The following is a 26,105-nucleotide window of genomic DNA, read 5'->3' as shown; positions in this document are numbered from 1 at the left end:
ACCAGATATTGATGTAGCTAAATGTCAGATGTATTGAGGAAAACCAAATCAGTCTAATCCAAATATAAATCCCGATTTCCTACAAACAACAGTTATCCTACAAGCCCGCGCGTCACCCTGCCTGACTCACGCGATAACGCCGTGCCCGTGCGTCCTCGGCAAGCGCTCCATCACGTGCTCGCGCAATGACGGGCTGACAGAGGATGGATTGACATTACAATGATTATTAGAAAAGACACTCTTTTCATTTGTTCGTTCGTTCGTTTCAGCCAAATGACGTCCACTGCTGGACACTCTTTTCATATTCAATTACAACTTTAATTATTTTGTGTATGGAAGTCTCCCGCTTTTTTATTCAGCTACTGCCATCTTCTTGGTAGGTTAGGTACCTCCTTAACTTGAGCATTCTATGTTTAATAAGTAGCTGATTAATTTACTCCTGTTTATATCCCTGTTTGAAACCTTTATTCAAACAGGATATAAACAGGGGTGTTTGTAAACAAAGCTTAATAAATATTTCTAAGTATATTTTTAAGTTACGCATTAAGCGCAACGTTAGTCCATGACTAGTCAACCATTACAACTTAGGAGCCAGGTTTAAATTAAAAATATTAATTTATACAAAAAATTATTAAGCTTCATTTCTGACTGAAACTAGATAACGTTTTACATAAAAAAAATTAATACAAAAATCCCTTTACCTATTCATAACAAAATACAAATGTTTGTTAAATGTATTTTAGCTAAAATTTGTTTTGTCCCTGTCATTCTTTCTAACATTGACAACAAGACAAAACAAACTTAAACTAAAATAGTATTTTTATGAATAATTAAATTAGGGTAAATCTTTACATAAATCAAGCTCTTTTAGGCACCTTTATGGTAAAAATTTAGTTATTCACTTAACTGGCCATCTTAAAAAATGTAACCTCGGTCGGTTTTATTCAGGCCTCGTAAGGACCGCGGAATGCGCCGGCGCGTACTAATTGCCGGCGCCCGCGCACTCAGATGTCGCTGCGTTTTTTCTCTCCGACCCCGACACACAGCGGGAATGCTTTTATTCCGGCGACAACGGACCTGTTAATGTGTTAATCCACTCCGATCGGCTTGTTCCACTGTTATTAATAGCCAAATAAATACCTTTCTCGCTCCCACCCGGGTGTCGCTACACGGGTGTGATAAAAACGGCGGCTGTTTCGGCAGAGCGCCTTTGAAATGATGCTATTATTTGAATTATTAATCAGTCGTAGTAGGTGCGACTGGGAGTCGCTAATGACGTCGCGACAGTTAGCGCGTTATCTGCGCATCTCGCTTTTTGTGAGTCATTTGTAAAATGGTCGTTACGCAACGGGACGGGCCGCGCCGGCAATAAAGGCCCTCGTGACACACGCACCACGGATGCGAAACGTTTCACACAACAAAAGCATTCCACTAGAATAGTGCAGGCAAAAAGTTACCAGTTAATGAGCAAAAACTAGGACAATATCGTTTTAAGACAGTTTTTCTCAGTCATCTGTATAAAGTGGCGTGTGTCTTCTTGGTTCTCTATTATCGCGAAGTTCATACGTAAATTTTTTTCTATTAATCTCGATTTGTATCAGTTTATCTCCGCGTTAATGTTATTGTTCATTGTTGAATAGATAAAGATTAATAAACGGCGCGAAACCAGTATGATTCATTACAGCCAGTCAGCTAAGATTCAAAGAAATTAAAACTATTTATAATACGAACACTCATGTATTTTAATGAATCTCCAAATCAAGTAAAAAATATTTAATTTAATTTTGACCACTGGTGGCACTAATGAACGTCAAATACAGTAAAAAGGTAGCTCAATTGGTTAGATTTGATACCATGGAGATGGAATCTCGCTTTCTGTACGAGCAGTAAAAACTCATTTTATTTTATATCAGGTTCTATCAGCATAGAATTAATCAATATTTAATATGTCATCCATTTGATCCATCCATCCAACTCATCCATAAAAATACCTAGGTAGATACAATTTTTAGTTGTATCGGTCTTTGATGCTGTTACAATGTAACTTTACCAACCAAAGGTAAACCAACTTGATCTGATACCGGTCATTCAAGTGGGTCACAAGTGTGCGAATCGCGCAAGTGTCGCCGCTTTCCCACCGAGGTCCCGCGCCCGAATTAATTACCTTCAACATCGAGGGCCCACAAAAAAACCGAAAACTTGTCGCGGCTTAAGAGCTGCGGCGCCGGCGCAGCGCGGGCGCGGAGGGGAGGACTAATGCAGGCGCCACTTGATAAGCCGCCTGCTCGCTGCAGCGCCCATGGGAAAGTGTCCCCTCGTATCGGGCTCCATCATTACCACATTCGGGCGGACTATTGCGGACATCACGCCGCATTTATAGCATCTCCATATCGATATAGATGAATATAAAACAGAGTTATCGACCAGACGCGTTCTTCCTACATTATCCGTAATGAATTTTCCTCCAAATTTAGATATCAAAGCCGGCGACTACTGGAGCGCCCGAGTTCATTATTGAATTATGCTCCTTAAGGCGATAGGTGAGGCAAAACTGCAAAATAGACCTCTCTTTGAATCCCTACTCCTCCTAAATGGATGATCCAAACAATAAAAAAAAATATGTGTGAGATGTATAATATCTTAAACTAAAAAATTGTTGTTCGTTTTTTTTGTTACAACTATTAGTTTTGACAGGAAAAATTCTTAACTTTCTTCTAATTTCACCAAAGAAATTTCCTACTACTCCTAAACGGCTGGTGCGATTTTAATGATTCTTTCACCAAATGATAGAGAATTTAATTATCTAAAAAATTGTTGTTCATTTTTTTTCAAAAATAATGTATTACGTGTCATACATTCAAAATACCCTGTAATTTCCACACGCGGGCCGCGCGAATGCGGGAGCTCAGTCTTTCACTAGCGTTCGCACGGGGAGGCTGTGTCGCACATCGGCACGCTCCGCTTCTTTGTTTTTCTATAAAGAATTTATAGCGCAGATGGTACACTCGGTACTCATAGTAGTCCGGCGGCTGAATGAAAGTGATCTAAGTACTTACTACGTCATTTTAAATATGTATAGGTATTATAAAATGTTTAAGATAATTTAAATACACAGGTATACAAGATGCTGATTATCTATTTTTTCTAGATTTATTTGTCTGAATATCTATTTATTCTAGATTTATTATATACTTCGAGATATAGATAGGTATTTTTTTCTTATGTATTAGTAGGTAATAATATAAAACAACGCACTTAGGTATAGGAAATCACAAGACAACAAAAAATACCTACAAAGGATTATTTAAATTCTGTAATTAACAAAACCGTATTTTATTAATTTCTTGGAAACTATCACATCACTTTTGTGCATTTTTGCGTTTCGATTGGTAATTAATCTACAGGGTACCCCGTTTGGTATATTGGTTTTGGTTGGTATGAGTTTTTTTTATCTCATTGGTCCCCACAAAAAATCGGATTTTTTCCCAGGGAATTTTCGATACATCCAGCTCAATCATCTCGTCGCGAATAAGGTTAGGTAAATTGATAGGTACCACCTATTTCGATCCCTGATAATAATATATAAAATATACAGGTGTTTGGTAGAACGTTAGACAAACTTCGTATGTAAGGTCATTTTGAATAAAGGTTCGCCCATTTGACCCTAAATGAGCTACTTTTTTATTGATATTTTTATAATTATTAATTTTTTTTCGAAATTTGACCTAAAACTGCTTCTTTTTTTGTCGCGTTTTCAACCGATTTTTTTATTTGGTATGAATATCCAATATGTCATTACTCTAATAAAACATTTTATATCCAGATAATGATTGGATAGCTAATTACGAGCAGCCAAAGTTTAACAAAAGTATAAAACACGATAAAAAACTTAACTTGAAATTGATTAAAAAAATGAAATGTGTGTTAGTAGATTGTTTTTAAGATCATTAAAAACATCTAATTATCTCTTCTTTCCAACGATAATAACTAAATATCACTTGTAGTAATTAGATATTGGATTTCTACAAAAATTCAAAGTTTAGTGATGAAAATGTGAAAATAATACAAAAAATTATCCATCAAAAGTTTCTTCAAACATCTCCATCTTTTCTGATATACTGTTTTTCATAGCTTTTTTATATGATTTATTTAAAAATCAAATCAAAAATAATAACCGCATAGAAAAATAAGTCTGTTTTTGTATGTGGCTTGATTTTTCGGCTGCCTATGATGCAGCCGTGATCACAAGCAGACTGGCCAGCTGGCGGAATTGTCCGTTCGGGTGGGCTTAAATATTTTAAACTACCCTCATATTGTCATAATGTTACATTGTAGTGGCGTTACCTCGACACACAGTATTCGTATTCGTACTTGACATGTAACTCATATAAAAATGTCGCTCAATCCGTGTTTATCTATTTTAGTTGAAATGGAACACAAAAATGTAAAATCTTATTTTTCTCTCGATTTTACCAAAAAATAATAACGGAGAAAGTAAAGTCTTAAATTGTATTCGATGATCAAAAATATTTTATTCAATGTTGACCGATATTTGACCAATATTTTGAATACCTGCACAGACAGACATTTACATTTAGGTAGGTACTCGTACACACACTTAAAAACTGTTTAGAAGCTCACATAGACACACGAATATCGTCAGCCTAACTTTCAAACTGCTTAGGTATGTCCCTTTTTGCAAACTTTACAGGAGGAAATAACCGTTTATTTTTCATAGTTATGGTACCTACTAATTAAAGTATAATGATGTCTAATTGAAATATAATCATTTATTTCAATTTTGTTTCAGTTTGAAAATATGCTGACGATAATTATTATTATTCTGTATAATGATTTATTTTCTTTTTTAAATTCTGTTTTGAAACACAAAATAAGCATCGCAATTTTTTTCGATCTGCGTAAATTAAAATCGAGTTAACATTCCCGTAGGCAGTTATGTTAGAATTGGCAGCGCTTCGCATCTGTATTCTGAGCGCACTTTGGTATCGGGCAGAAGCGCGGGCGCGCGGCGAGAGGCGCGTTGTCTCGCTCTAATGCTCAAGGTCGTTCGGCCATGTAATCGCCTTAAGATTAAACATTTTTCGTATCTAAACTATACATACGCTGTCTTATGCGGTAATTAGATAAGATATTAGACTTCGTAACAGCATGCTTCGAATTATTTAAACGTAACGCAACACAAAACAAACATTTGTTAACCAATCTTTTTTAATTAATTGAATCAGAGAATACTAAATTATGTAAGCTTTTACTTAACCTTTCACCAGGCTCCAGGCGTAGTTTGGTTTACACACCCCATAGAGAATAGAGCGTGCCGCCCGTTAAAATCTTAAAACTCAATTTGGAAATACATTTACTTATAGTATTTATATCTTGATTGGGAAGACCAGATGGCATAAAGTTAACATCAAGTCATCAACACAATCACCTTGCTTGCAAATTTGCCTTCCCATATGTAATTTGTTCATAAATATGACTGTAATTTGTTTTGTGAGCTTTAAATAAATAAATCTAAAGCAGGACAACTATGCTGAAGTATTTTCCAATGACATTGAACTTCCGACATTCTACGTCTGCGGAAGAGGCCTCGTGTGTCATGAGGCGGTGTCGCGGCGTGTCGGACATCCACTACGAGTGTCGCGATAGCGGCGACACACGCGTTAACGTTTTTGAAAAGACCGTCCGAAGCTGACCTTTGTTTATTTTCGACGCGCTGTGTTAAGGAAAGTATTTAGTAATTTTTATTAAATAAATATCTTCCTCGTTAATACAGGGTGTTAGGTAAATGGGTATATGAGCCGACACTAGCCCATGTTAACATGGGCATATAAATGGTATTTTCTAACTTCACCATACCATTTAGATGCTCATGTTAGCGTGGGCTAGTGTCGGCTCATATACCCATTACCCTAACACCCTGTATTGTTGTGTAAAATAATGATAAAATTATCTTCTGAATATCGCAGTTATTCAGCTAGCTACTTTTTTGGGTTAAACGACTTTTGTGAAATTCACCGAGATGGTTCAGCTTAAAATAAACCACATAAAATATTGTAGGTCAGTATACCTACGTAGGACAAGTTTTCGGTTGTAGTTCATAACCTGACTGTAAGTAATTTGTACTCACCTACTTATTTATTAAAAAAGCTTTTTGTTACCCCCAAAGGTTCTAAAAACATATAAGCCGTGTGGTGACGGCAGAGTAGAATACATTTGTCACCAACCCCTACTCTTCCCGCGGGTGTCGTAAGAGGCGACTTAGGGACTACACATCAAACAGAGAATGGGCAGCAGCGCTCTCTGAAAAACATCAATCTTTTAAACTGCGATCTCCAACCCGCCTGCCAAGCGTGGAGATTATGGCAAAACCCTCCACTATAGTGGAGGAGGCTCATAGTCCAGCAGTGGACTGTAAAGGGCTGTTGATGATTATTGATTGTGCCGATCACTGTATTTCTTTCCTCATTAAGCTCTTTGATCGCGTATAAAGAATGAAGTTTATCATGTAGATGTAAATTTACGAGCATCGAACAAATGGCGTAATCGCGAGTCAGTGACCAGTGACGCCGCGCAGACAGCGAAGCTAGGAACAGGTTCGGAGACGCGAGCGTGGTCAGGCAGGGTGACAGCTAATTAAATCAAAACTACTAATGCGGAACATAGCACGATAGTAAATTGAAGGCGAAATAACTATGAGGTGCCAGTCTGTGAATCAGTACACTGAGGTACTTCAATAGCCAATCTTTCGATCTTACTAATCTGCCAAGATTGGTTCTATTTCGTTGACTATTAGTCCTAGACCCACTTGTACATTTTCATAGTCTCACTCCTAAGTTGATCATCAAAATAATATTGTATGTATCAATCAGGTAGGGAGGGAATGGGAAGTTAAATATTATTTTTCAGTATGAGTTGGCTTTACAAAGAGAAAATTATTACTTTAAATAGGTCTTTAGTGTCATGTTTTAATTGAAATCCTGAACACTCATTAATTTCAGAAAAAAAATACGAATTTCACACAAGCAAGATTTTCAAGTTGCGTTTATATTTTACATTAAAACTCATAATACCCCAATAAACAGACCGTATTTTAAAGCCGCGTCCATTTGTTGAGTAATGGTCACCCCGCGCATAAGTCAGCGTCAACACCGCGCAGGTCACGCGCTCTCCCGCGCAGGGGCGGGGCCTCGCGGCGGGGCGGGGCGAGTTTCCCGCTTCGAAGGCACAAGGGGACCCGTAGCGAAGCTTTCTTTTTTGTTTGTCTAGGAATTTTCTTGAAGGTTATTTATCGTTAAGGAGTGTTTGTAAGTTGATGAAGAAAACGGAATGAATTTTGGATTGAAAAAAATTGTACACCAGATTTAACTACATTTAAAATCAAAGTATTTATTTGCAAAGAATAGGTTCAATAGTTAAGGTGTTAAATTTAGGTAAAGTGCTAATATTCTGATTATAATTTACTACATTTTATAATTTACCAGCGACCCGCCCCTGCTTCGCACAGGTACAATGTATTAGACTTTAAAAACTTCCCTCTTGAATCACTCTAAGTATCTATTAAAAACCACATCAAAATCCGTTGCATAGTTTTAAAGATCTAAGCATACATACATAGGGACAGACAGACAGGAAAGCGACTCAATATAGCGATATTGAAGCTATATGAAATTAAAATAGTTCTATGTATTATAATGTTTATAATTTTATTTGGAATTGCTTTTTCTATTTAGAAAGCTTGCCACAATATTTTGAAAAACTGAAGAAATTCGTGGTAGGTTACTTACCGTTCACTTTTCGATTCTTAATAATTTACTTAAGTAGGATTTAATAATTTACTTATGAATAATTTTCTATTATTAAGCATAACTTAAGATGAAGCTATGTATTATTTTTTAGTCTATCTAATTAAAAATGATAGACAAGTCCAATTACACCGAATTTGATGTCAACACCACAGCTTCGTATCTCGTGGCATAGCTCCGCTACTGTTTATCGTTTCACACAGGCTAATTACGGAGTAATAAATCAAGGCGCTATTTAATTAGCAGCGCATACTGCGGCTCGCGACCGCCCAGAAGACTTTGCTCACGCCGCCGTGACCGGCCGGGGAACTGTTAGCGCTCTGCAAGACGACTCTACTCGCGATCTTGAATATGTTCAAGTTTCTAGCCGGGCGGCGCGGTAATATCAGTGGTTTATGGTGGTGGAAATCGTGTTAATTTAAAGTAAAATTTACTCGTACTCCTATATACCCAATAAATAAATGTAATAAGTTAAAGCATTTAGAAAAATACTAAGTTTTTAGTGTTTTAGGAAAATTAACTAGCTTTCAATAGAATTTCATCCAAGAATACTATTACTAAGATTTTTTAATGCAGAACATATCGAATACCAATGATCGAAAATCAAATTATCGAACACTATTTATTAATCGATAAGTCAAAACATCGAACGTTCAAAATATTTTGAAGACATAGGTAAAAGAAAGCTAGTAACATATAAAGTCATCAAAGTTAATTTTTACCTGTACTTCAAAACGAAAAAAAGGAAACTCTTTATAGGTACTTAACTCTTTATGTTAACATCCTTTTTCTCAGGAACACGGAGGCATCAAAGTAAAGAAATTATCATCAAATCCTTACCTCTTTCTTATACCTGCGTCTCTTGAAGCTGTAAAAATATCAAGCTTTTATGACTGTTTTAATAATAATGCTAGAGCCACTTTTTCTAACACTTTGCAGAGGAATCAAAATCTATCTATCCTACTTTCAATGGACATAAAATCATGAAATTTGGCAAAAAGGAGATCTTTACAGCACAAGTAGAGAAATAAATCCGAAAATAGTTAATCAGTAGTTTCGTCGCAAGAAAACTGTTAACAACTTAACTACTTGCATTTGGTAAACTACCTATTTGTTTTGAGTCAATATTTACATACAAGTTTGTACTTAATATAACTTACTCGGTGCGCGAGTTTGACTCGCATTTGACCGTTTATTATTAATTATATTATTTTAAAGTAGGCTTACATTCCCTACCAAAACGAAGGCTAATGAAGTTGCTAGCGTCAATTTGTGCCCGTATATGACTCGGCCGTGCCTCAAACGTTATCGGCGGCAATATTTCAGACGTTATCTAATCTAGGGGTGCCCCGCTCCGTCACTCGGCCGACAGATGTCACTAATGACGGCAAATCGCGGAGCGCACGCGTCGCTTTTCCCGTCGTTCGCAGTTTTTAACGATCTAATAAATGACACCCTCCGCAAAACGTGGTTAGCTACATGAATATTATTGACATTCAATATTGACTTTCCATGTTTTGTTGATAAATTCAAAGGAATTCAATGTTTAAAACAATACTAATAGAGTATGGGTCATTGAAATTGAAAGTATCATCAATATAATATACAGAGTGGCCCAGAAAGAAATGGACTTTTGAAAATTCAAGGAAAAAAATGTATATTGATTCGATGAATGCTGCAGAGTTTTTGGATTAATAGATCTGCTCTTATGGCAACCTCGCAAAAAGAAGTTTACTGGGGTGAGATTGGGGCTTCTTGGTGGCAAGGAGATTATCACCCCTGACCCAGCTGATGCTAAACATTCGGCGAAAAATGGATTCCATTTCGAGGTGAATTGACGAAAGCTTTTCAAAATTTTGATGCCAGATTGAAAGAATGTTGTAACCGTCAAGCAAATTACTTTGACGAAAAAACAATAAATTTAAAAATAAATTTTCTTTAATTTGTAATAGGTAAACAAAGTACCTACTTACTACAAAATGATACAGATTTTTTCCTTGAATTTTGAAAAGTGCTTTTCTTTCTGGGCCAGCCTGTGCTAAGCACAAATATGCGAAGCCTGTTAAGAGTCACCGCGTTTAGTTAAACTCTATGGACAGAGCATCTTGTGCAATTTGTGTATGTATGTAGTGTAAGCTTGCATACGTGTATAAATTTATTAGTAGGGAATTTAGTGCAAGAACCCCTCCACTTTGGTATAGAAGGCTCATTTTTGCAACAGTGGTTCTTTGGGTGCTCCTGAGTGGATTTCCGTCGGTAGACATCGGGAGCCCCCCCTGTGGTAGCAGGGGGAGGGGGGGCAAGTTTCCTTCCGCCGCGCTTCACTTTAAGGCCCATATCTTCAAAACTATGGGTACTAGGGCAAGTGTGGTATCATTTTCGGATAATTAAAGGATGGCGAATTCATTTCTAGAACAACCTTTTTGCCTTTTCATACAAAAAAAAATGAAATATTGAGTAAAATTCACAAAAACCAAAAAGTATTTTTTTAAATAAACGTCGTTTACTTTTAAACCACTGGAGATAATCTAATAAAAAAAATATGACCTGAAAGCTACATTTATCAGGATTATAAAATGGTTAGAATGGTTAGTAGGGGAGCCGAAGCGGGGATTTCGGGACTTACTAAAGAGTGGCAGACTAACATACAAGGAAATACTTTGTACCTGGTTAATTACCTCTAAGTATGAATTTTTGATATAAAACGGCATTAGTTCTTTTGTCTCACACCCAAAAAATACCTCAATTAAGCCCAAATTTGAGGCCGCAGCCAAACTTTGAGTGACGATGGAAACTAGCCTAGATGGAGGTCACATGAAATTGAACTTCTGCTTCTTCATTGATAAATACTTATCATTTACCATACCTTATCATTTTGTATTCCATTTTCAAGTTACTTTTTTTTCGCTTACTGTTTAAACAAAACGTGGGATGTCTGGTTTTAATTCCTTCAGTTACTCCGTGACCATGGCGCTTGCAACAGTGCCGAAATATTGGAAACTCAAAACTAAGGTACATGGTAGCAATCCCGTCAGTAATATAATAGGAAAATGTCTTGAAAAATAAGTAAATCGTATATTACTTTATGTAACTAATTTTATTATGTATCATACTTATAACTAATCACTTCATTCAGAACTAGAAAACGATTCCAAGGATTCCACTTTTCTTCAATAGAAATGTATTTAAGCTATTTTCAACCTTATGTCTCACACATAGAGTTCAAAATCAATTGACGAAAAAATACAAATTATGGTAGATTGATGTGCCAGCAACTCTAAATAAATTCTAAAATAATAATCCTTGCTTGCTTATGAACCAAATAGTATGAATTCATGGATAAAATAAATATTTTTTTCCGATGCGCAATAAAATTCGCCCGCTGTGTAATGAAGAAAAAATTTTTTTCACCTACTTTTTGCGAAAAAAGTACCATACAATGTTATATTTTTATAATCCTGATAAATGTAGCTTTCAGGTCATATTTTTTTTATTAGATTATCTCCAGTGGTTTAAAAGTAAACGACGTTTATTTAAAAAAATACTTTTTGGTTTTTGTGAATTTTACTCAATATTTCATTTTTTTTGTATGAAAAGGCAAAAAGGTTGTTCTAGAAATGAATTCGCCATCCTTTAATTATCCGAAAATGATACCACACTTGCCCTAGTACCCATAGTTTTGAAGATATGGGCCTTAAAGTGAAGCGCGGCGGAAGGAAACTTGCCCCCCCTCCCCCTGCTACCACAGGGGGGGCTCCCGATGTCTACCGACGGAAATCCACTCAGGAGCACCCAAAGAACCACTGTTGCAAAAATGAGCCTTCTATACCAAAGTGGAGGGGTCTCCATACAAATCATTGCACTAAATTCCCTACTATATAAATTATGCGTAGGGTTTCTGCTCGAGCTTTCTCGAACTCGAGAAAACTCGAGAAATTTGGCTTCATTCGAGACGAGAAAAAAATTACCGGAGCTCGAGAATTCTCGAGTTTCGATTTTGAAGCTTTAATATTCTTGAAAGCCTATTTTCTTAGACAAAAGTAAGTTTTTTTTATTATTTAATAGGTTAAAATTGCTTTTAGACTGGCCCAGTCTTTCCTTTTTACAAGCTTTATATTGACTTCACTTGTTTAACTGATTTGATTTGCAAGTAATGATCTCAATCGAAACTAATAATGTTCACCTACGAGTATGCTATATTTATTATGTTTGTTTAACTGACTGATTTAAAGATGAAAAATATGTTAACTGTCTGTTAGGTTAGGTACTCGTAAATACGTTTATTCAAGTCGTTGTCTTAAAAAAAATTACTAAAAATATTTTTTTGTTTATTATCGTAATTTAGGTAGGTTAAATGTAGGTTTATTATCGTAATTTTGCTATTAATTTGGACTCGTGTTCTTTGAAAAACAAATGATTCAATTGTAGCTCCAGATTTTTATTGTTATTTATCCTTAAATTATACGCGACTTTGTGACTTTTGTTCCTTTCTTTAATTACTAAGTAATGATTATTATTAGTTAATATTAATTATGAAAGATTTTATTATTCTTTCTTTCCTTACCCAAATAATTGGTACCAAATTCGAATATTGATTGTTGTGCTGTAAAAGTAGGTATATTAAGTTAAAAAAAAACCTGTGTTATTATTAAATTTCAGTCGATTTCAACAGTTTTAATAAAAAGACTCGAGACCCGAGAAAACTCGAGACTTTGGCCTCGAGAATTCCCGAAACTCGAGAAAAAAAATAAGTCGAGAAATCAGAAACCCTAATTATGCGCTTATTAATAACGCGTAGCTATCTACGCGTTCGCTCCGTGGAAAATCTCGCTATAGTGAAAAACTGATTACAATCTTAAATAAATCACTAAACAACACCAAAAGAAGCTATACATCTTACATAGGTACCGATATGGCTGCAATATTTAGCAAGTTATCGGATAGTGACTATAAACGACTAAATGAAAAGGCTCATTGAAAAAATAAATTGTCGATTAGATAAAAATACAACTGGTAAAGAGCGATACTATCATGCGCTATAAACTTTTTATGATTATTTTATCTTTTAGCAAACAGGTCTACCTACCTACCCACTTGTAATTGGGCACATTCTCATGAATTTTCCACTTCATTTATGGAGGAGTGAGAATCAGATTGTAGATTGATGAAAATTAATTTATAATCTGAAAGTTTTGTTATTTGAGAGCTTAATAAAAATTAATAAAAACTGATTACATATTAATTTTTGATTTGTACCCTAATAAAGGTTTTGGTACACAAATCTATATGTTAATTGGAAGTCAGCTAACACTGAACAGACATTTCACAATATTTTTAATGTTAAATATTAAGTTAGTTATCTTTGTCTATTTCGTGAACATTTACAAATCCTCAAACGCAAATATCATCTGGATTTTACAGTCCCCAGTAAAAAATGACCTAAATCATCGTCATTTTTATTGCTAAAAAAACATCCACTTGAATCTGTGCGAATAGAAACGGTTCAGCGGACGAGTGCGCGCACCTGCGAGCGACGCCACTCGACGCCACATGTATGCGGCCTGGGAACTGGGCTGCACCGTTATCCACTCCACGACCACACTTGGAGTCAATTTGTGGTGTTTAAATATTTTATGGTACTTTAATACATTGAAGTTTACAGCGAGACGCTAGGATTAGGATAATCTACATAAAAGCGTACTACTTGAGTTGTTGATGTAGAGTCGAGCAGGAGACGACTTTTACATTGCGTTAAGTAATAATAATGCAATGTAATTTTAAAAGATAAATCTTTAAATAAGAATATCCTCCTTTGACCTAAGATTAACTTATTACAATATTGATTTGAATCACATAACGTTTGACCAATCTTTTAAAGTATAAATTATATCTGAAGAAAAAACAACAGCAAGACGAAGGATATTTTATTCAAAGATCAGGTCTTACGAAAACAGTGCTTTGGATGGCAACTACAGCCAAAAACGAGCTGCAGAGTTATCATGTAGGTTATCAAGCCAGCATTAAAGCAACGTAACGTTAGCAACAACAAAGCGAGAGAAACCACATGTCCAGCGGCACTCTGTATCGAAATAGCACAAAGTGGCCGCGTATCTGCGGCGAGTAATGAACAGTGATTGATTATCGAGTGCGATACCAGATACGCGGTCACGTGACGCGGCGCCGGCGCAGCTCGAGTGGGCTAAATGCGACGCGCCGCGCCGCCGCCGCCTGTTGGCGTAGGTCAGAGACCACTTGAGATGTACGTACAGTGTGTTACAAAAGACGAGGTTCGAGCTTCCCAGTGCAAGTTTTTGAGTAACAATAAATACATAATAAAGTTAACAAGTGGGGGAAAATTACAAACATTAATTAAAATTACTGATAATATCTGGGGGCACGGTAGTGCCCCCGCCAAGTCGAGCGCGAAGCAAACACTGCCGTACCATCCTTTACTGGAACCATTTCGCCGCATTTTCAGGTCTCTATTTGAGAACCTTTGGATAAGACCAGAACGAAGAAATTTTCGTCATCTAGTAAGCTATAATCACATACTTAAAATCCAAAATTTCAAGTCTGTAGGTCATTTAGTTCCGAAGTTAAGCGAAAGCAAAGTTTCGCATTTATGACACTCACTCACTCACTGATGATCATCAAAATAGAAGTAGTACTTCCCATTAACTCAGAGAGCTGAAATTTGGTACAGGGTTAGGGTTTAATGGCCACATAAAGGGAAAACTATAAAAACTAGGAAAATCGAAGATCTGGAGTAACACCACATTCATAATCAATACTACTAGCGCCACACCGGCACCGTGGTGTTCGCCTGTAGGTACTGCTCACCGCTAGATGGCGCTAGCACTTTGAACGTCGATTTTCTGCACCGCGGTGTCAAGATTTTTTTCCTTTCAAGACCCAGTCGATTAAGTTGAATGTTGTGTAATTATTTGAATTTCGTTGATTTCGTTTATTATATCGTGAGGTTCGCTATTATTAAAACAATTTCTGATTAGTTGTCCATTTTAAAGGTCGTTGAGTTTGTGTTTAATATAAAAAAAAAATGTCGATAATATTAAAAGAAAAGACGACGACGTTAAATAATTATGCCACTTTCTACAAAAAGAAGTGAAATCCCACCAAAAACTTTCTGTAAAAAACTAGCCAAGTCTCGATGGAGCTGCCTGTTTATCTCTAAAAAGTAATGAAATCTAGACAAAGTCGTGCCAAGTCTATGGTTCCTTACTGCGATTTCTTTATTATTTATTGTTAATGTTGTGTGACTTGGCCGTTGAACTATCTTTATTAAGATAATCATACATAAGTATTATTGAAATACGCAGCTTTATTAAGTCTACAATTGACTGGTTATTGAATCAACGTTTTCCAAGTGCAATTTATTTTCCATCGTCAATGGGTAGCGGTTCTGGCGACAGATTGGTGCAAATGGTGTCATGGAGCATCTGGTTTTGTACCCTTCAACGGCCAAGTCACACAACATTAACAATAAATAATAAAGAAATCGCAGTAAGGAACCATAGACTTGGCACGACTTTGTCTAGATTTCATTACTTTTTAGAGATAAACAGGCAGCTCCATCGAGACTTGGCTAGTTTTTTACAGAAAGTTTTTGGTGGGATAAATAATTCTCCAAATCATAACTTGCGCTACTCATTGTATAAGACAACCTGAAGGGAGACGTTATATTCCCTCTGGCATACAATATACTCGTAGTTTATGTCTCTAATTGTATCTATCTAGTCTGATATTCATACTGATCACTCGTACTGAGGGCCTAGTGTGAGTTTCATCAAACGAGTGAGCGCGTCAAAAAATTATTAAATGTATGACGGATTGTACAGCGCCCCTAGCGGGAAACGTTCAAAAACTAAAATTTTCATACATTTTTAAAAACGCGCTCACTGGTGAGCGCGTTTGATGTAAATTCACACTCAGTCCACTGGTCATTCATACTGATTTACACGATTACTTTTAATCTCTTCTTAATATAACTTTAAAACTATGTAATTACAAACTAAGGTACCTTACTGCGTTACTACTGCTTACTAAAGCCTCCTGTCTAAAGCTGTTTTGCTTTACTATGACTAAGTATTTATATTTTTTTGATGTTTTCTATATTTTTACATGCTGTATAAGACTTATGAAAACATCTGAAAGGCATTAAAACCAAGAAGCGTCACTCTGGAGTTCAAAGGTATTTAGAGTGCGAGGAGACACAAATGAAAAACAAATATAATTAAAATGAAAAAAGATTCTTCATTAAGTACACAGGTGGATAGATATAATGTATAAATGAGGTAAGGCATCCACTTGATGCTTCTTTAATGGCAAAGCTCATACTGAAATAATATGTATTATTAATTGTAACTATCTATCGTCCAGTTATCTGACAAAACTCGTTCATTTCACGACTTACAAGCTGTAAACATGTACTAAGTTTAGCACATTTGCGACCAGGTGTAGGTTGAACACTTTTGACCTTTATTATATCGGTCGTAAGGTATAATTTGCAGCTGGCAAGGTTGTATATTGCAAGGCTGCGGCATAACTCGCGCTATCGCTTGTGTAAATATAGGTATAAAGTATAAATTGTATAATTTTTCGGAGCCGCATAAGTTGGCTGGCGAGGGCTGCGCGCGCTAATGTATCGTGTAAATCAGGCTCGCCCAGGGTTGTCGCAGTTTAAAATGTAGCTTACCTTAGCCAGATAAAATATGAAACAATTTATTCTAGTCAACGACCAACGTATTTTCATGGTAAGGATCCACAACTTCACTCATATTAGGTTGGATCCTTTTCATGGATATACATCCCATTATACTAGAGAGGCACTATAAAATACACAATACATACTTATATTTTATCATGAAAAATGAAGTCACCACTTATGCACGCGCAACTCCAATACATAAAAAATACTAATAAACTGATTCCGTATTGTTCTCAAAACAATAAGTAACTTAATCATTTGGGAATACTCGTATAATAAATTATAGTGTAAATATCATTCACTAAAGTAGCAAATCAAGATCGGTGTGTCTGATGTTTTTTGCATACTTTGTATTTTTTTTTAATTTTAACCAGAGTGCGTAGGCGATGCTTTTTGCCCAAGCACTTGAGAAATCGATACAGCAAAAAAATGACAACCCTATAATGAATCTCACTTATCCAAAATCCGAATCTGAATCTTACATTTGTAATTTTAAGGATCACTATCAATTGTCTTTTTCTATAACGGAGAACGTCTGTGGTATGGATAGCAAGAAAATATAGCTCGTCTCAGTATCGATTACGCAGTAATAACAGGGAGTAATACGCGTTTTATTACCAACAACGCGATAACGTTACCGCGTTACGATACATCATCTAATGTGCTAGCGTTATAACTGCAAGTTATTTTGGGATTCGATTCATTCGCACATGTATTAATGCCGAGGCACTGAGCACGCATAAAATAAATTATCATTTAAGATACGTATAGTTTCTGGTGGAAAAAGTAAATTGCTGTATGTTTAAACTGTTTCATTTATAAATACTGGCTTCATTGATACCTATTTGAATAACAACGATGTTTAAATGTTTTATGGGTAGATATAATAAAACAATTTGACTTCAAGAGAACAAATGTAGTAATTATCTAGCTGAGAGAATCAACCACAGAACATTACTGCCTTGGAAATTGCTAATAAACGTGCTCTGAAAATAGAAATAAGAAATATAGCTCGTCAAAGGGGCACGCCCGCGGCCGCGACACCCGACGCTCGCGCGCGAAGAATTTGTCCACAACCCCTGCTAACGAGCTGCTCGAATAGCACAAGCTCATAAACTTAAAGAATTGCTGCGCTCAGCTCGAGGTAGTGACATAATTACAAAATATTTGACATCCTAGAATGAAATACATCATCATGATTTATGGCATACAAATAAGCTCTAATGTTGGGTGAAGATTTGTAGCTGTAATATTTTTACAGTAAAAATAGGTAGCATAGTTCATATCCAGCAATTCATAAACGCATTTAGAAGTAAACGTAATGTTAAGATATCGATGACTCTTGAACGTAATTATGAACACCAGATAATTTACAGCAACAAACGAGGTACACTCACTTCAGCACTTTTTAATGACGATTACAAAGTAAGAAACTCTTAAAATACCTGCCCCTTATGCAAAATTAATTGCTGCCGAAAATGGAAATGCGTAATGGACATGGCGCACAATTTTTGTTGAAGATGCCAAAAAAAACTACAAAAAATTAGAATGAATACTGTATTTTTACTTTTTTGATATCTTTAAAAATGACTGAAATATTCAAGCTCAAAGTGCGCTCTTCCGCTAGGAGCGATTTTCCGCGCGGATTTAGAAAATGTGACGTAGTAACATGAAAAGCTGCATGTAAGATATTATCTGTGTACAATGGTTAGAATGGTTAGTAGGGGAGCCGAAGCGGGGATTTCGGGACTTACTAAAGAGTGGCAGACTAACATACAAGGAAATACTTTGTACCTGGTTAATTACCTCTAAGTATGAATTTTTGATATAAAACGGCATTAGTTCTTTTGTCTCACACCCAAAAAATACCTCAATTAAGCCCAAATTTGAGGCCGCAGCCAAACTTTGAGTGACGATGGAAACTAGCCTAGATGGAGGTCACATGAAATTGAACTTCTGCTTCTTCATTGATAAATACTTATCATTTACCATACCTTATCATTTTGTATTCCATTTTCAAGTCACTTTTTTTTCGCTTACTGTTTAAACAAAACGTGGGACCTCCTTCTTCTCTTCCTAAGTCCCCTTTATCTTCCTAAGTCTGTCGCCATAGCAATAATGTTGACAGCATTACTGTGTTCCAGCAGTTGTCAGGTAGGTACACAGCGTTGCTTAATGTAAATCCAATCAACATATTTTTATTGCATAGAAGAACACCATGAAGTATTATTACTTAAGAAAGTTGAAAGAAATTGTACAAGTAGGTGATGTTTATTGTGACTTGGTGCACATAGTTTGTTTCGGGGAACAAAGCCGCAATGGCCGTTACTTGTAGAAGTTTGAAATAAAACTTTTAACATTGAACATGCCACGATTATTCTGGTAAACAAATTTCCGGGAATAACGATTTAATATCCATAGTGCTTTTGGTAAATCAGCCAGTTTCAAAGATAAAATTCTGAAAAAAAATCACAAGGTGTATAGGGACCCCCAGATTACGAAAATGACTTAATCGGAAAACTGCTGCTATGGCTATTGCGGCTTTATTCCAGGCACCCATCGAATTATGTAATTTAATGTAGAAACAAACAAGACAAAAAAATGTATACTTCAGCAACGCGAATTTTTTTATACTTCAGCATATTTAGGACACCCGGCAGCGTGTCCTGTCATGATCAAAGAAAAGTCTATGTCCCAAAAATTATAAAATGAAAAAAGTAGTTGTCAAAAACCTTTTTTAAGGCGGATTTTTTTCAATAAGGCAGGCGCACGCGCGACTATAAACGAGGTCACAAAATTCGAAAAGAACATAGCGAAATCTATTTATTCACCAATTTTCAAAAATTCCGGAAAACTTTCCAAGTAAAATTAACAAATAACTGGACTATTTACTCGTTATTGAGCACAGAGACACAAACTTGGTTATTTTTCCAGAAAATTTATATTTAAGTGCATAAATGTAAAAATGGCTTCATAGTGCACAAAATTGGCAATAGGTGGCATAATAATGGTTACTTTTATAGCGCCTAGCTTGAAATGTGATTGAACGATGACAACTAAAAACAGTTGTCAGTTAGGTAAAATTTTATTTTAGTTGGAAAAAGACAAAAAGTGGTAAATGGGTTAACGTGCGGGGGCTGCAAAATCATGTTGTGACGTCACGCGCGAATATTGGAAATTTTTGAAAATTTTAAACAGTCCGTAAACTTCTCGAGGCTCTATCTTCGGTAATACTGGATGGATTGAGGTGAAATAAAAACTAGTTTAATGTGTGTGATCTAAACTTTAAATTAAGTCATAATTTAACTTAATATTACAACTTGTGCGTGTTGTCCATTAAGAAATATTAAAATAAGTATTGTACCTTACTTATTTTTACGCTCATACGCGTATATAAAACTTGAAAATAAACTTATTGGAAACGAGTGTGAGAGGTAAGTAATATTAAGATTATGCGTAGGTAGGTAGGTAGGTAATGTCAAAGAAAATCAAGAAAAGTAAGAACATCTTAGTACCTCATTTAAATCATATTAAAATATTTGAGTTTAGCATTTTGACACGGATCTCAATTTAAAACAAAAATCAAAAACACTAGCTTGGAAGTTTTAACTTCGCTTTTAAATTTCGCTTTAAGCATCATAAACTATATACTATTTACAATATATTTTAATATTTTGCGGCAAAAAACACGTTGCGTTTACAGAAGCAGGTTATACGAATAAACAGCCAAAATGCAAAATCAGGAAGCAGACCTGAAGTGAAAGGTCCCTCTGTATGATAATTAGGACGACTTTCTCGCTAGCAACAACCACAGGTAAATACATTTTGGTTACTCTCGCCTTTGCCGTGTTAAAGTGAGGCCTTTTGTCACATTCTATTATCAGGTGATTCTACAAAAATCGTCTCGATTCGATAAAGCTCAAATGAAGACATACATAAAAATACAAACAAGAATAAAAGACACATTGAAGAATAACACCTGAAAATATTTGAAATTCACTAACCTTATCAACATCGTTCGCTTCAAATTGTTCAGCTTGCAACACCAAGTCACAGCAATAGCAAGGACGTCAGCTCCGATCCAAACACTGGCACTTGTAAAATGTTCACTAAAATGGCATTTCACGATGGTGCACAGCGGGAGCACTCAAACGGTTCGGTTATATGCCATGACACGTCACTATTTATGACCGAAAAAGCAGTTAAACTTAATTAAATCAGAGTGAAACTTAAGATTACTCCAACCGCCGCCATCCGTAAATGACAAATTATGTAATCTTTGTTTCCTGAAAAAATGTGTGTGACCAAGGAATATGTTTCATACAGATATTCCGTAATAATAACGGCACAGCTTTAATGGTCTTTGAAACCACAGACTAAATGAAAAAACCCGAGTCAGATTTTGAAAAAAAATTCGTCTTTAAAAATTATTAACCATACAGGGTGGAAACGCACTCTTTGTCAGTTTTGCGGTGCCCCTACGGGGTGTCATGTGTGCAAGGTATTTAATTGTATTTTACCACCTGTATTTAGCATGTGACAAGCAAATAAATAAATGAAACGATAAGTGATCTCACTCGATTATTTCTAAACTATACAAGATATCGAAAAACTGGTCCTGTTCTGGAAGCTGGAAACATTGAATTTTCGGATAGTTCCAGTATATTCTGTAACTTATTATTATTGACACCATTTGAAAGAGCTCGTGAAGCACTAAGCAGATCAGTAAAAAGTTTTCTGCACATTACACTATTACCTAACAATCACGTTATAGCGTTTAAAATTCGTCAAGTCAAGAGTCTGATCGCGCATCGGTCGCTATCGGTTGCCATACGGATCGGCATGCTTATCGAGCATTAGCATAGTAATTTTGAAGTATCATACTTTAAGCACTTAATCGCCCAATTTGTGTCAGATACACAACGCGTAAATTTAATGACAGTTTCACCGGTAGTGCGATTTGCAAATTTTCGAGTTTGGATCACTGATACCTACGGGTATAATTACAACCATGATGTTCTCCTTGACCGTATTTCGAAGCGATATCTTCTTGCAAATTAAATGGATAATAAAATAAAAACTAAACCTGCGACAAACTTAAACACCTCCATCGCATTAGGGAGAGCGAAGTACGCTGATCATTTTTGTCTCTATAAGATAAAAACCATACAATGTCATCTTGTGTTAGAGTGCATTATTTCAGCATCACTTTCACATCTTTAAGTCATAAACATATTGACCCACATCTGCACGTTCCCTAACGACATAAACTACATTAAAGTAACAATTGTTATCGTTGCAACATTATTTCTTTACAATTTAAAACAAAAGTGTATTGACACAGTTCCTAGTAGGTGGGAGATAAGGCCAATATACCTAGTGATGTTATTAGGTAATTATGCTGATGTACATTATCACTATTCTCAGTTGCAATTAGATTTTTCTGTAATACTAATAAGGTAGAGATTTGACTGCAACGATCAGTTTCAGTACCTACGTGTCATATCGAAGCGGGAGCGCACGCGTGGCCAGATACGCGGCATAATCGCACGCGCTGATTTACTAACAGGCGCGTGCGTTATCGCGCGTGACATGCGGCCGCGAAATATTGTGTCTACTGTTCCATGCAATATTTAGTGCACCTAGTACACGACGGATAATGTGTGCAATATTACAACAGATTTAAAGTATTTAGATAGGCATTACACTTCGACCATACGATGCGTTGAAATTCAGGTGCGGCATAATGGCGGAGTGTCTTGTAAAATTATGAGATAATAATTGGGTTGTTCCCTGAGCAACTCGTCCTAACTCCTACCCTACTTCATAAAAATGACGTATGCAGAGATTACATCGCCTACATACCTCATTTCTTAGGGTAGAATCTGACGGCTTAATCAAGCCCAGTAGAGTTTGTCAAGGAGTAGGAGAATTTGAATGCCCGAGATAAGAGAAAGATAGCAAAATGATTCTACTATTACTACTACCACTGAAGAATATAAATGCATTTACGATACTAAGTAAGTACTTTATTTTTGTTACAGGTGCCCACACAATGCATCAGTAACTGTGTCAGTTTATAAAGTGAACGTGAAGTGAATAAGTGAAACTTCGTGATTTGTGTATTGAGTCAGATTGAGGCTAATTCGTTGCACCTAAACTGGCTGCTAGTGCGTGAAACGATCATTCGAATAAAAAACTACTAGTGTGAAACCACCGACGGTGTAGTAAGGCGTCACATCCCGCCGGTCGCACGATGTTCGGCGGCGGCGGCGGCGGCTACGGCGGCGGCGGCGGCGGCGAGTGCGGCGAGGGCTACGGGCTGGGCTACGTGGGCGGCGGCGGGCGGCTCCAGCAATACGCCGCGCACTTCGCGCCGCACCAGAACGTGTGGCATCATCATCACGCCGCGCATCATGACACGTATGGTACGTACTTAACATTAAAACGTTGATTGTATAAACTAAAAGCGACAACAGCCCGAAGATGTTGGTGTCGGACTGGCCAAATCGGGATCCAAAGAACGCGGTTTCGAACCCCGCTGTACCGCTGGGATATTGTACAGAACCCACTCGTAACACAAGCATATTAATTTACCACGAGGGATTAATGGGGCTTTACATATATTTGTAATCATATTCACAAATATTATGTATATATCTATAAAAGCGAAAGGTCACTAACTCATCACGAAATCTCAGAAACTACAAGTGCTAGAAAGAAGTCTCAAATATTGCTTGGGGGTTCCTTTAAGAACGTAGGTGCTCACAAAGACGAGATTTTGCAAAATTCAACCCCTAAGGCTAAGGGGGTGAAACGGAATCCACGCGTACGAAGTCGCGGGCGGCTGCTAGTATAATACATATATTTATGGAACAGGAGGCAAACGTGCAGACGAATTACCTGAGGTTAAAGGTTCGATTACAGACGACAAGTGGGAGTAAAGCTTATTAAGTGTTATTGTAAAATAGATAGGTATATGTACAATTGATACCATTTATTTCATTAATTTATTTAGGTGTAAGCAGAGCTGCTAATCGAGTACCTATCCACACAACGTTTAACAATAAAAGTTGTTTTTTTAAGTGGTTCCTATGACTAAGGATGGTCGAAGTAAATATACGCTATCTATTAATAGAGGCGTTGTAATAGCAAACAAACAAAGTAAGCAAGCACCAAGAAGAGGTAAATAATAATTAGTATAACAAATAAGGATAAAAATACTCATAATAAGGATAAAAAGTTTCAATCGATTTGCGTGCTCTATTTACCCGTGGAGGCATTTCAGTTAAGAATGATTGATCTTCTTCAATTGAAATATCCAATGACGCACCAATAAAATAAAGAAACCGCAAAGAGACAACTGCATGCATTGGAACTATAAAATAAACATAATGTGTATGTGCATAAATCATAATTTGCCTATGGAATATATTATTTTACACAGATGAAAGTACCTACGCGCGTGCGCTAAACAATACGCAGTTATGCTTAAATATTAAAAGGTATACCTACTTATGGACTATTACTTCATCACAGATTAATTTCATTAAATTAAAATATATTTTCCTTAACCGAATCCAACTGTAATTTTATAGATTTATAGGTTTACACATTTATTTGTTTCCATTTTCATTTGTTTCTTACTTACTACTTACTTTCATTACTGTTATTATTAGATACAAAACTTTACTATGTAAAATGTACATACATATGTATAAAGTTGATTGTATATTCAAAACCATAGATAAACCAATCAACTATCAAGAACAATCCCACAAACGTGTCGCGCGCTGTTTGGCACATCCATTCATTCAAGTGAGGAACAAAAAGTTACGATGATTACGTCCACCGTAATATGGACGTAGAGCACGGTATGTTTGGCGATCTGAATCATGATTTTCAAAATAATTTTTTGGACAATTTGCAAGCGCTGTTCTAAATAAGTGTATATCTATTATGAAATGGCAAAATATACCTGTTACACGTCATACATGTTTGATCAGTAGACCAAAAATGTACCGCCATTTATCAAAGTGACTATCACTAGAATCAGTGTAAGCTTAGTGTGAACTGGTGCAATTTCGACAATGTAGGGATGGTATGCTAACCTGCGTCTGGTTCCACGATGATGGAAGGGGACTGGTGGAATTATTAATTATGATTCGGAATAAGTGTCACAACAGAAAATTTTAACATTTTCACACTGCTTTCTTGTCCTAAACAGGTAAAGCCTGTACTATGGGTACTACTAGACGACGGAAAAAGAAAATGCCTATGATATGTCATCAAACCTGCGACCATACCATAGATAGCAGTCTGGTACCTGAAGCACTATCTACACGTCGTTATAAAATAATGGAAGAACAGAAAGAAAGAGATTAGGATTTATACTTTGTAATAAAAGATTGATGATTTTTTACAACAACTAGTTGTTGCTCAATCTCATTTGTTCGTAATAATATCTATCTATATTCATACATATATCATTGGTCACACACATACCTACATATTTGACTCAAATAAGTAGGTGCTACGATTAATTACCAGGATAAGCATGCAATACTCAATGGGACTTACCCGAGGTACAGCCGAACGGTTCCTGGAAAAAGATAAACATTTTTCATTAGAATATGTCCAATTTATTTGTTCTTTATTTGGGAAACAAACAATTTATTGTTAAACTTACAACAATTAAAAAATAAAATTTGTTAAAATTAACATGATATCAAACATACTTGTAACTAAAATTAAATTAAATATATTATTCACTGACTAATGTTAAAGTGTAATTTAAAACGGCAATAGTCCAAAATGTCGGATTGCTGATTCAAGGGCCAACCCTTGAAGTTCGCTCCCCGTTGTCCGCTGGACTATTGTGGTGAACCCACACGTAAGAAGCATGCCTACCTATATTTAGTTTAGCTGGAAGGGTTTCATGGCTTTAGGCTAGTATGAATTTTCCTCCAGTTGAATAAATTTTAACTGCTAGTGGACGGACATGAAATCACCGCATTGTCCTCATTTGGTAGTTCTTCTAAACAACATTATCAATTACAGGATAATGACGGGTTGAAAAGAGCAAGCCATTGTCGCGAATCAGTTTTACTAATAGAGAGCAATGTGTCAAGAGGAAAATGTTCCATGTTTTGTCTTTGTCTTTTCATACAAATCAATGACAGAAAATAACTAAACATTATAGCCAAAACGCAGTCTATTAAATGCCGCTGTCGATTTCTCCAATTTTCGTAAAGCACGAAGTACATTATTATTCTGTGGTAAAGCTAATAATTATAGAGCAGCAACTACATAGTTAGTTTATAGGAATAAATCCTTAGGAAATAAGTTATAAAACACAAACATAAAACTATTTCAAACTGGATGTTATAAGGTCATAATCACGCACAAGCGTAATAACGAGGAAACATACAATTTTCAAAACAATGCATTGTTAATAGAACTTGCGGTAGGTACTAGTGTCTCAAAATAGTGCAAAACAATATTCGCTGATGAATGATCCAGCCTGGATGAATGTATGTTAGGATAACTCTATGAAG

At 36.1% G+C, this 26,105-nt stretch overlaps 1 protein-coding gene across 2 annotated transcripts in view; it reads left to right on the top strand.

Moving 5' to 3' along the window:
• LOC114350680 (GATA-binding factor A) overlaps positions 1-26,105 on the top strand; it is a 59,877-nt gene that overhangs the window by 18,459 nt on the left and 15,313 nt on the right. For both annotated transcript variants that reach the window (XM_028301576.1, XM_028301575.1), the window contains exon 2: positions 22,593-22,976. In XM_028301576.1, coding sequence (XP_028157377.1) covers positions 22,805-22,976 — 172 coding nt within the window. In that variant the 5' untranslated portion in view covers positions 22,593-22,804. The remainder of the gene's footprint in view (positions 1-22,592; positions 22,977-26,105) is intronic.

The sequence above is a fragment of the Ostrinia furnacalis genome, unplaced genomic scaffold (genome assembly GCF_004193835.3).
Source record: "Ostrinia furnacalis isolate ACB-3 unplaced genomic scaffold, ASM419383v2 OfSCF0954, whole genome shotgun sequence".
Lineage (NCBI taxonomy): Eukaryota > Metazoa > Arthropoda > Insecta > Lepidoptera > Crambidae > Ostrinia > Ostrinia furnacalis.
Note: the sequence above shows the minus strand (reverse complement) of the source record. Positions and strands in the feature narration are given on the sequence as shown.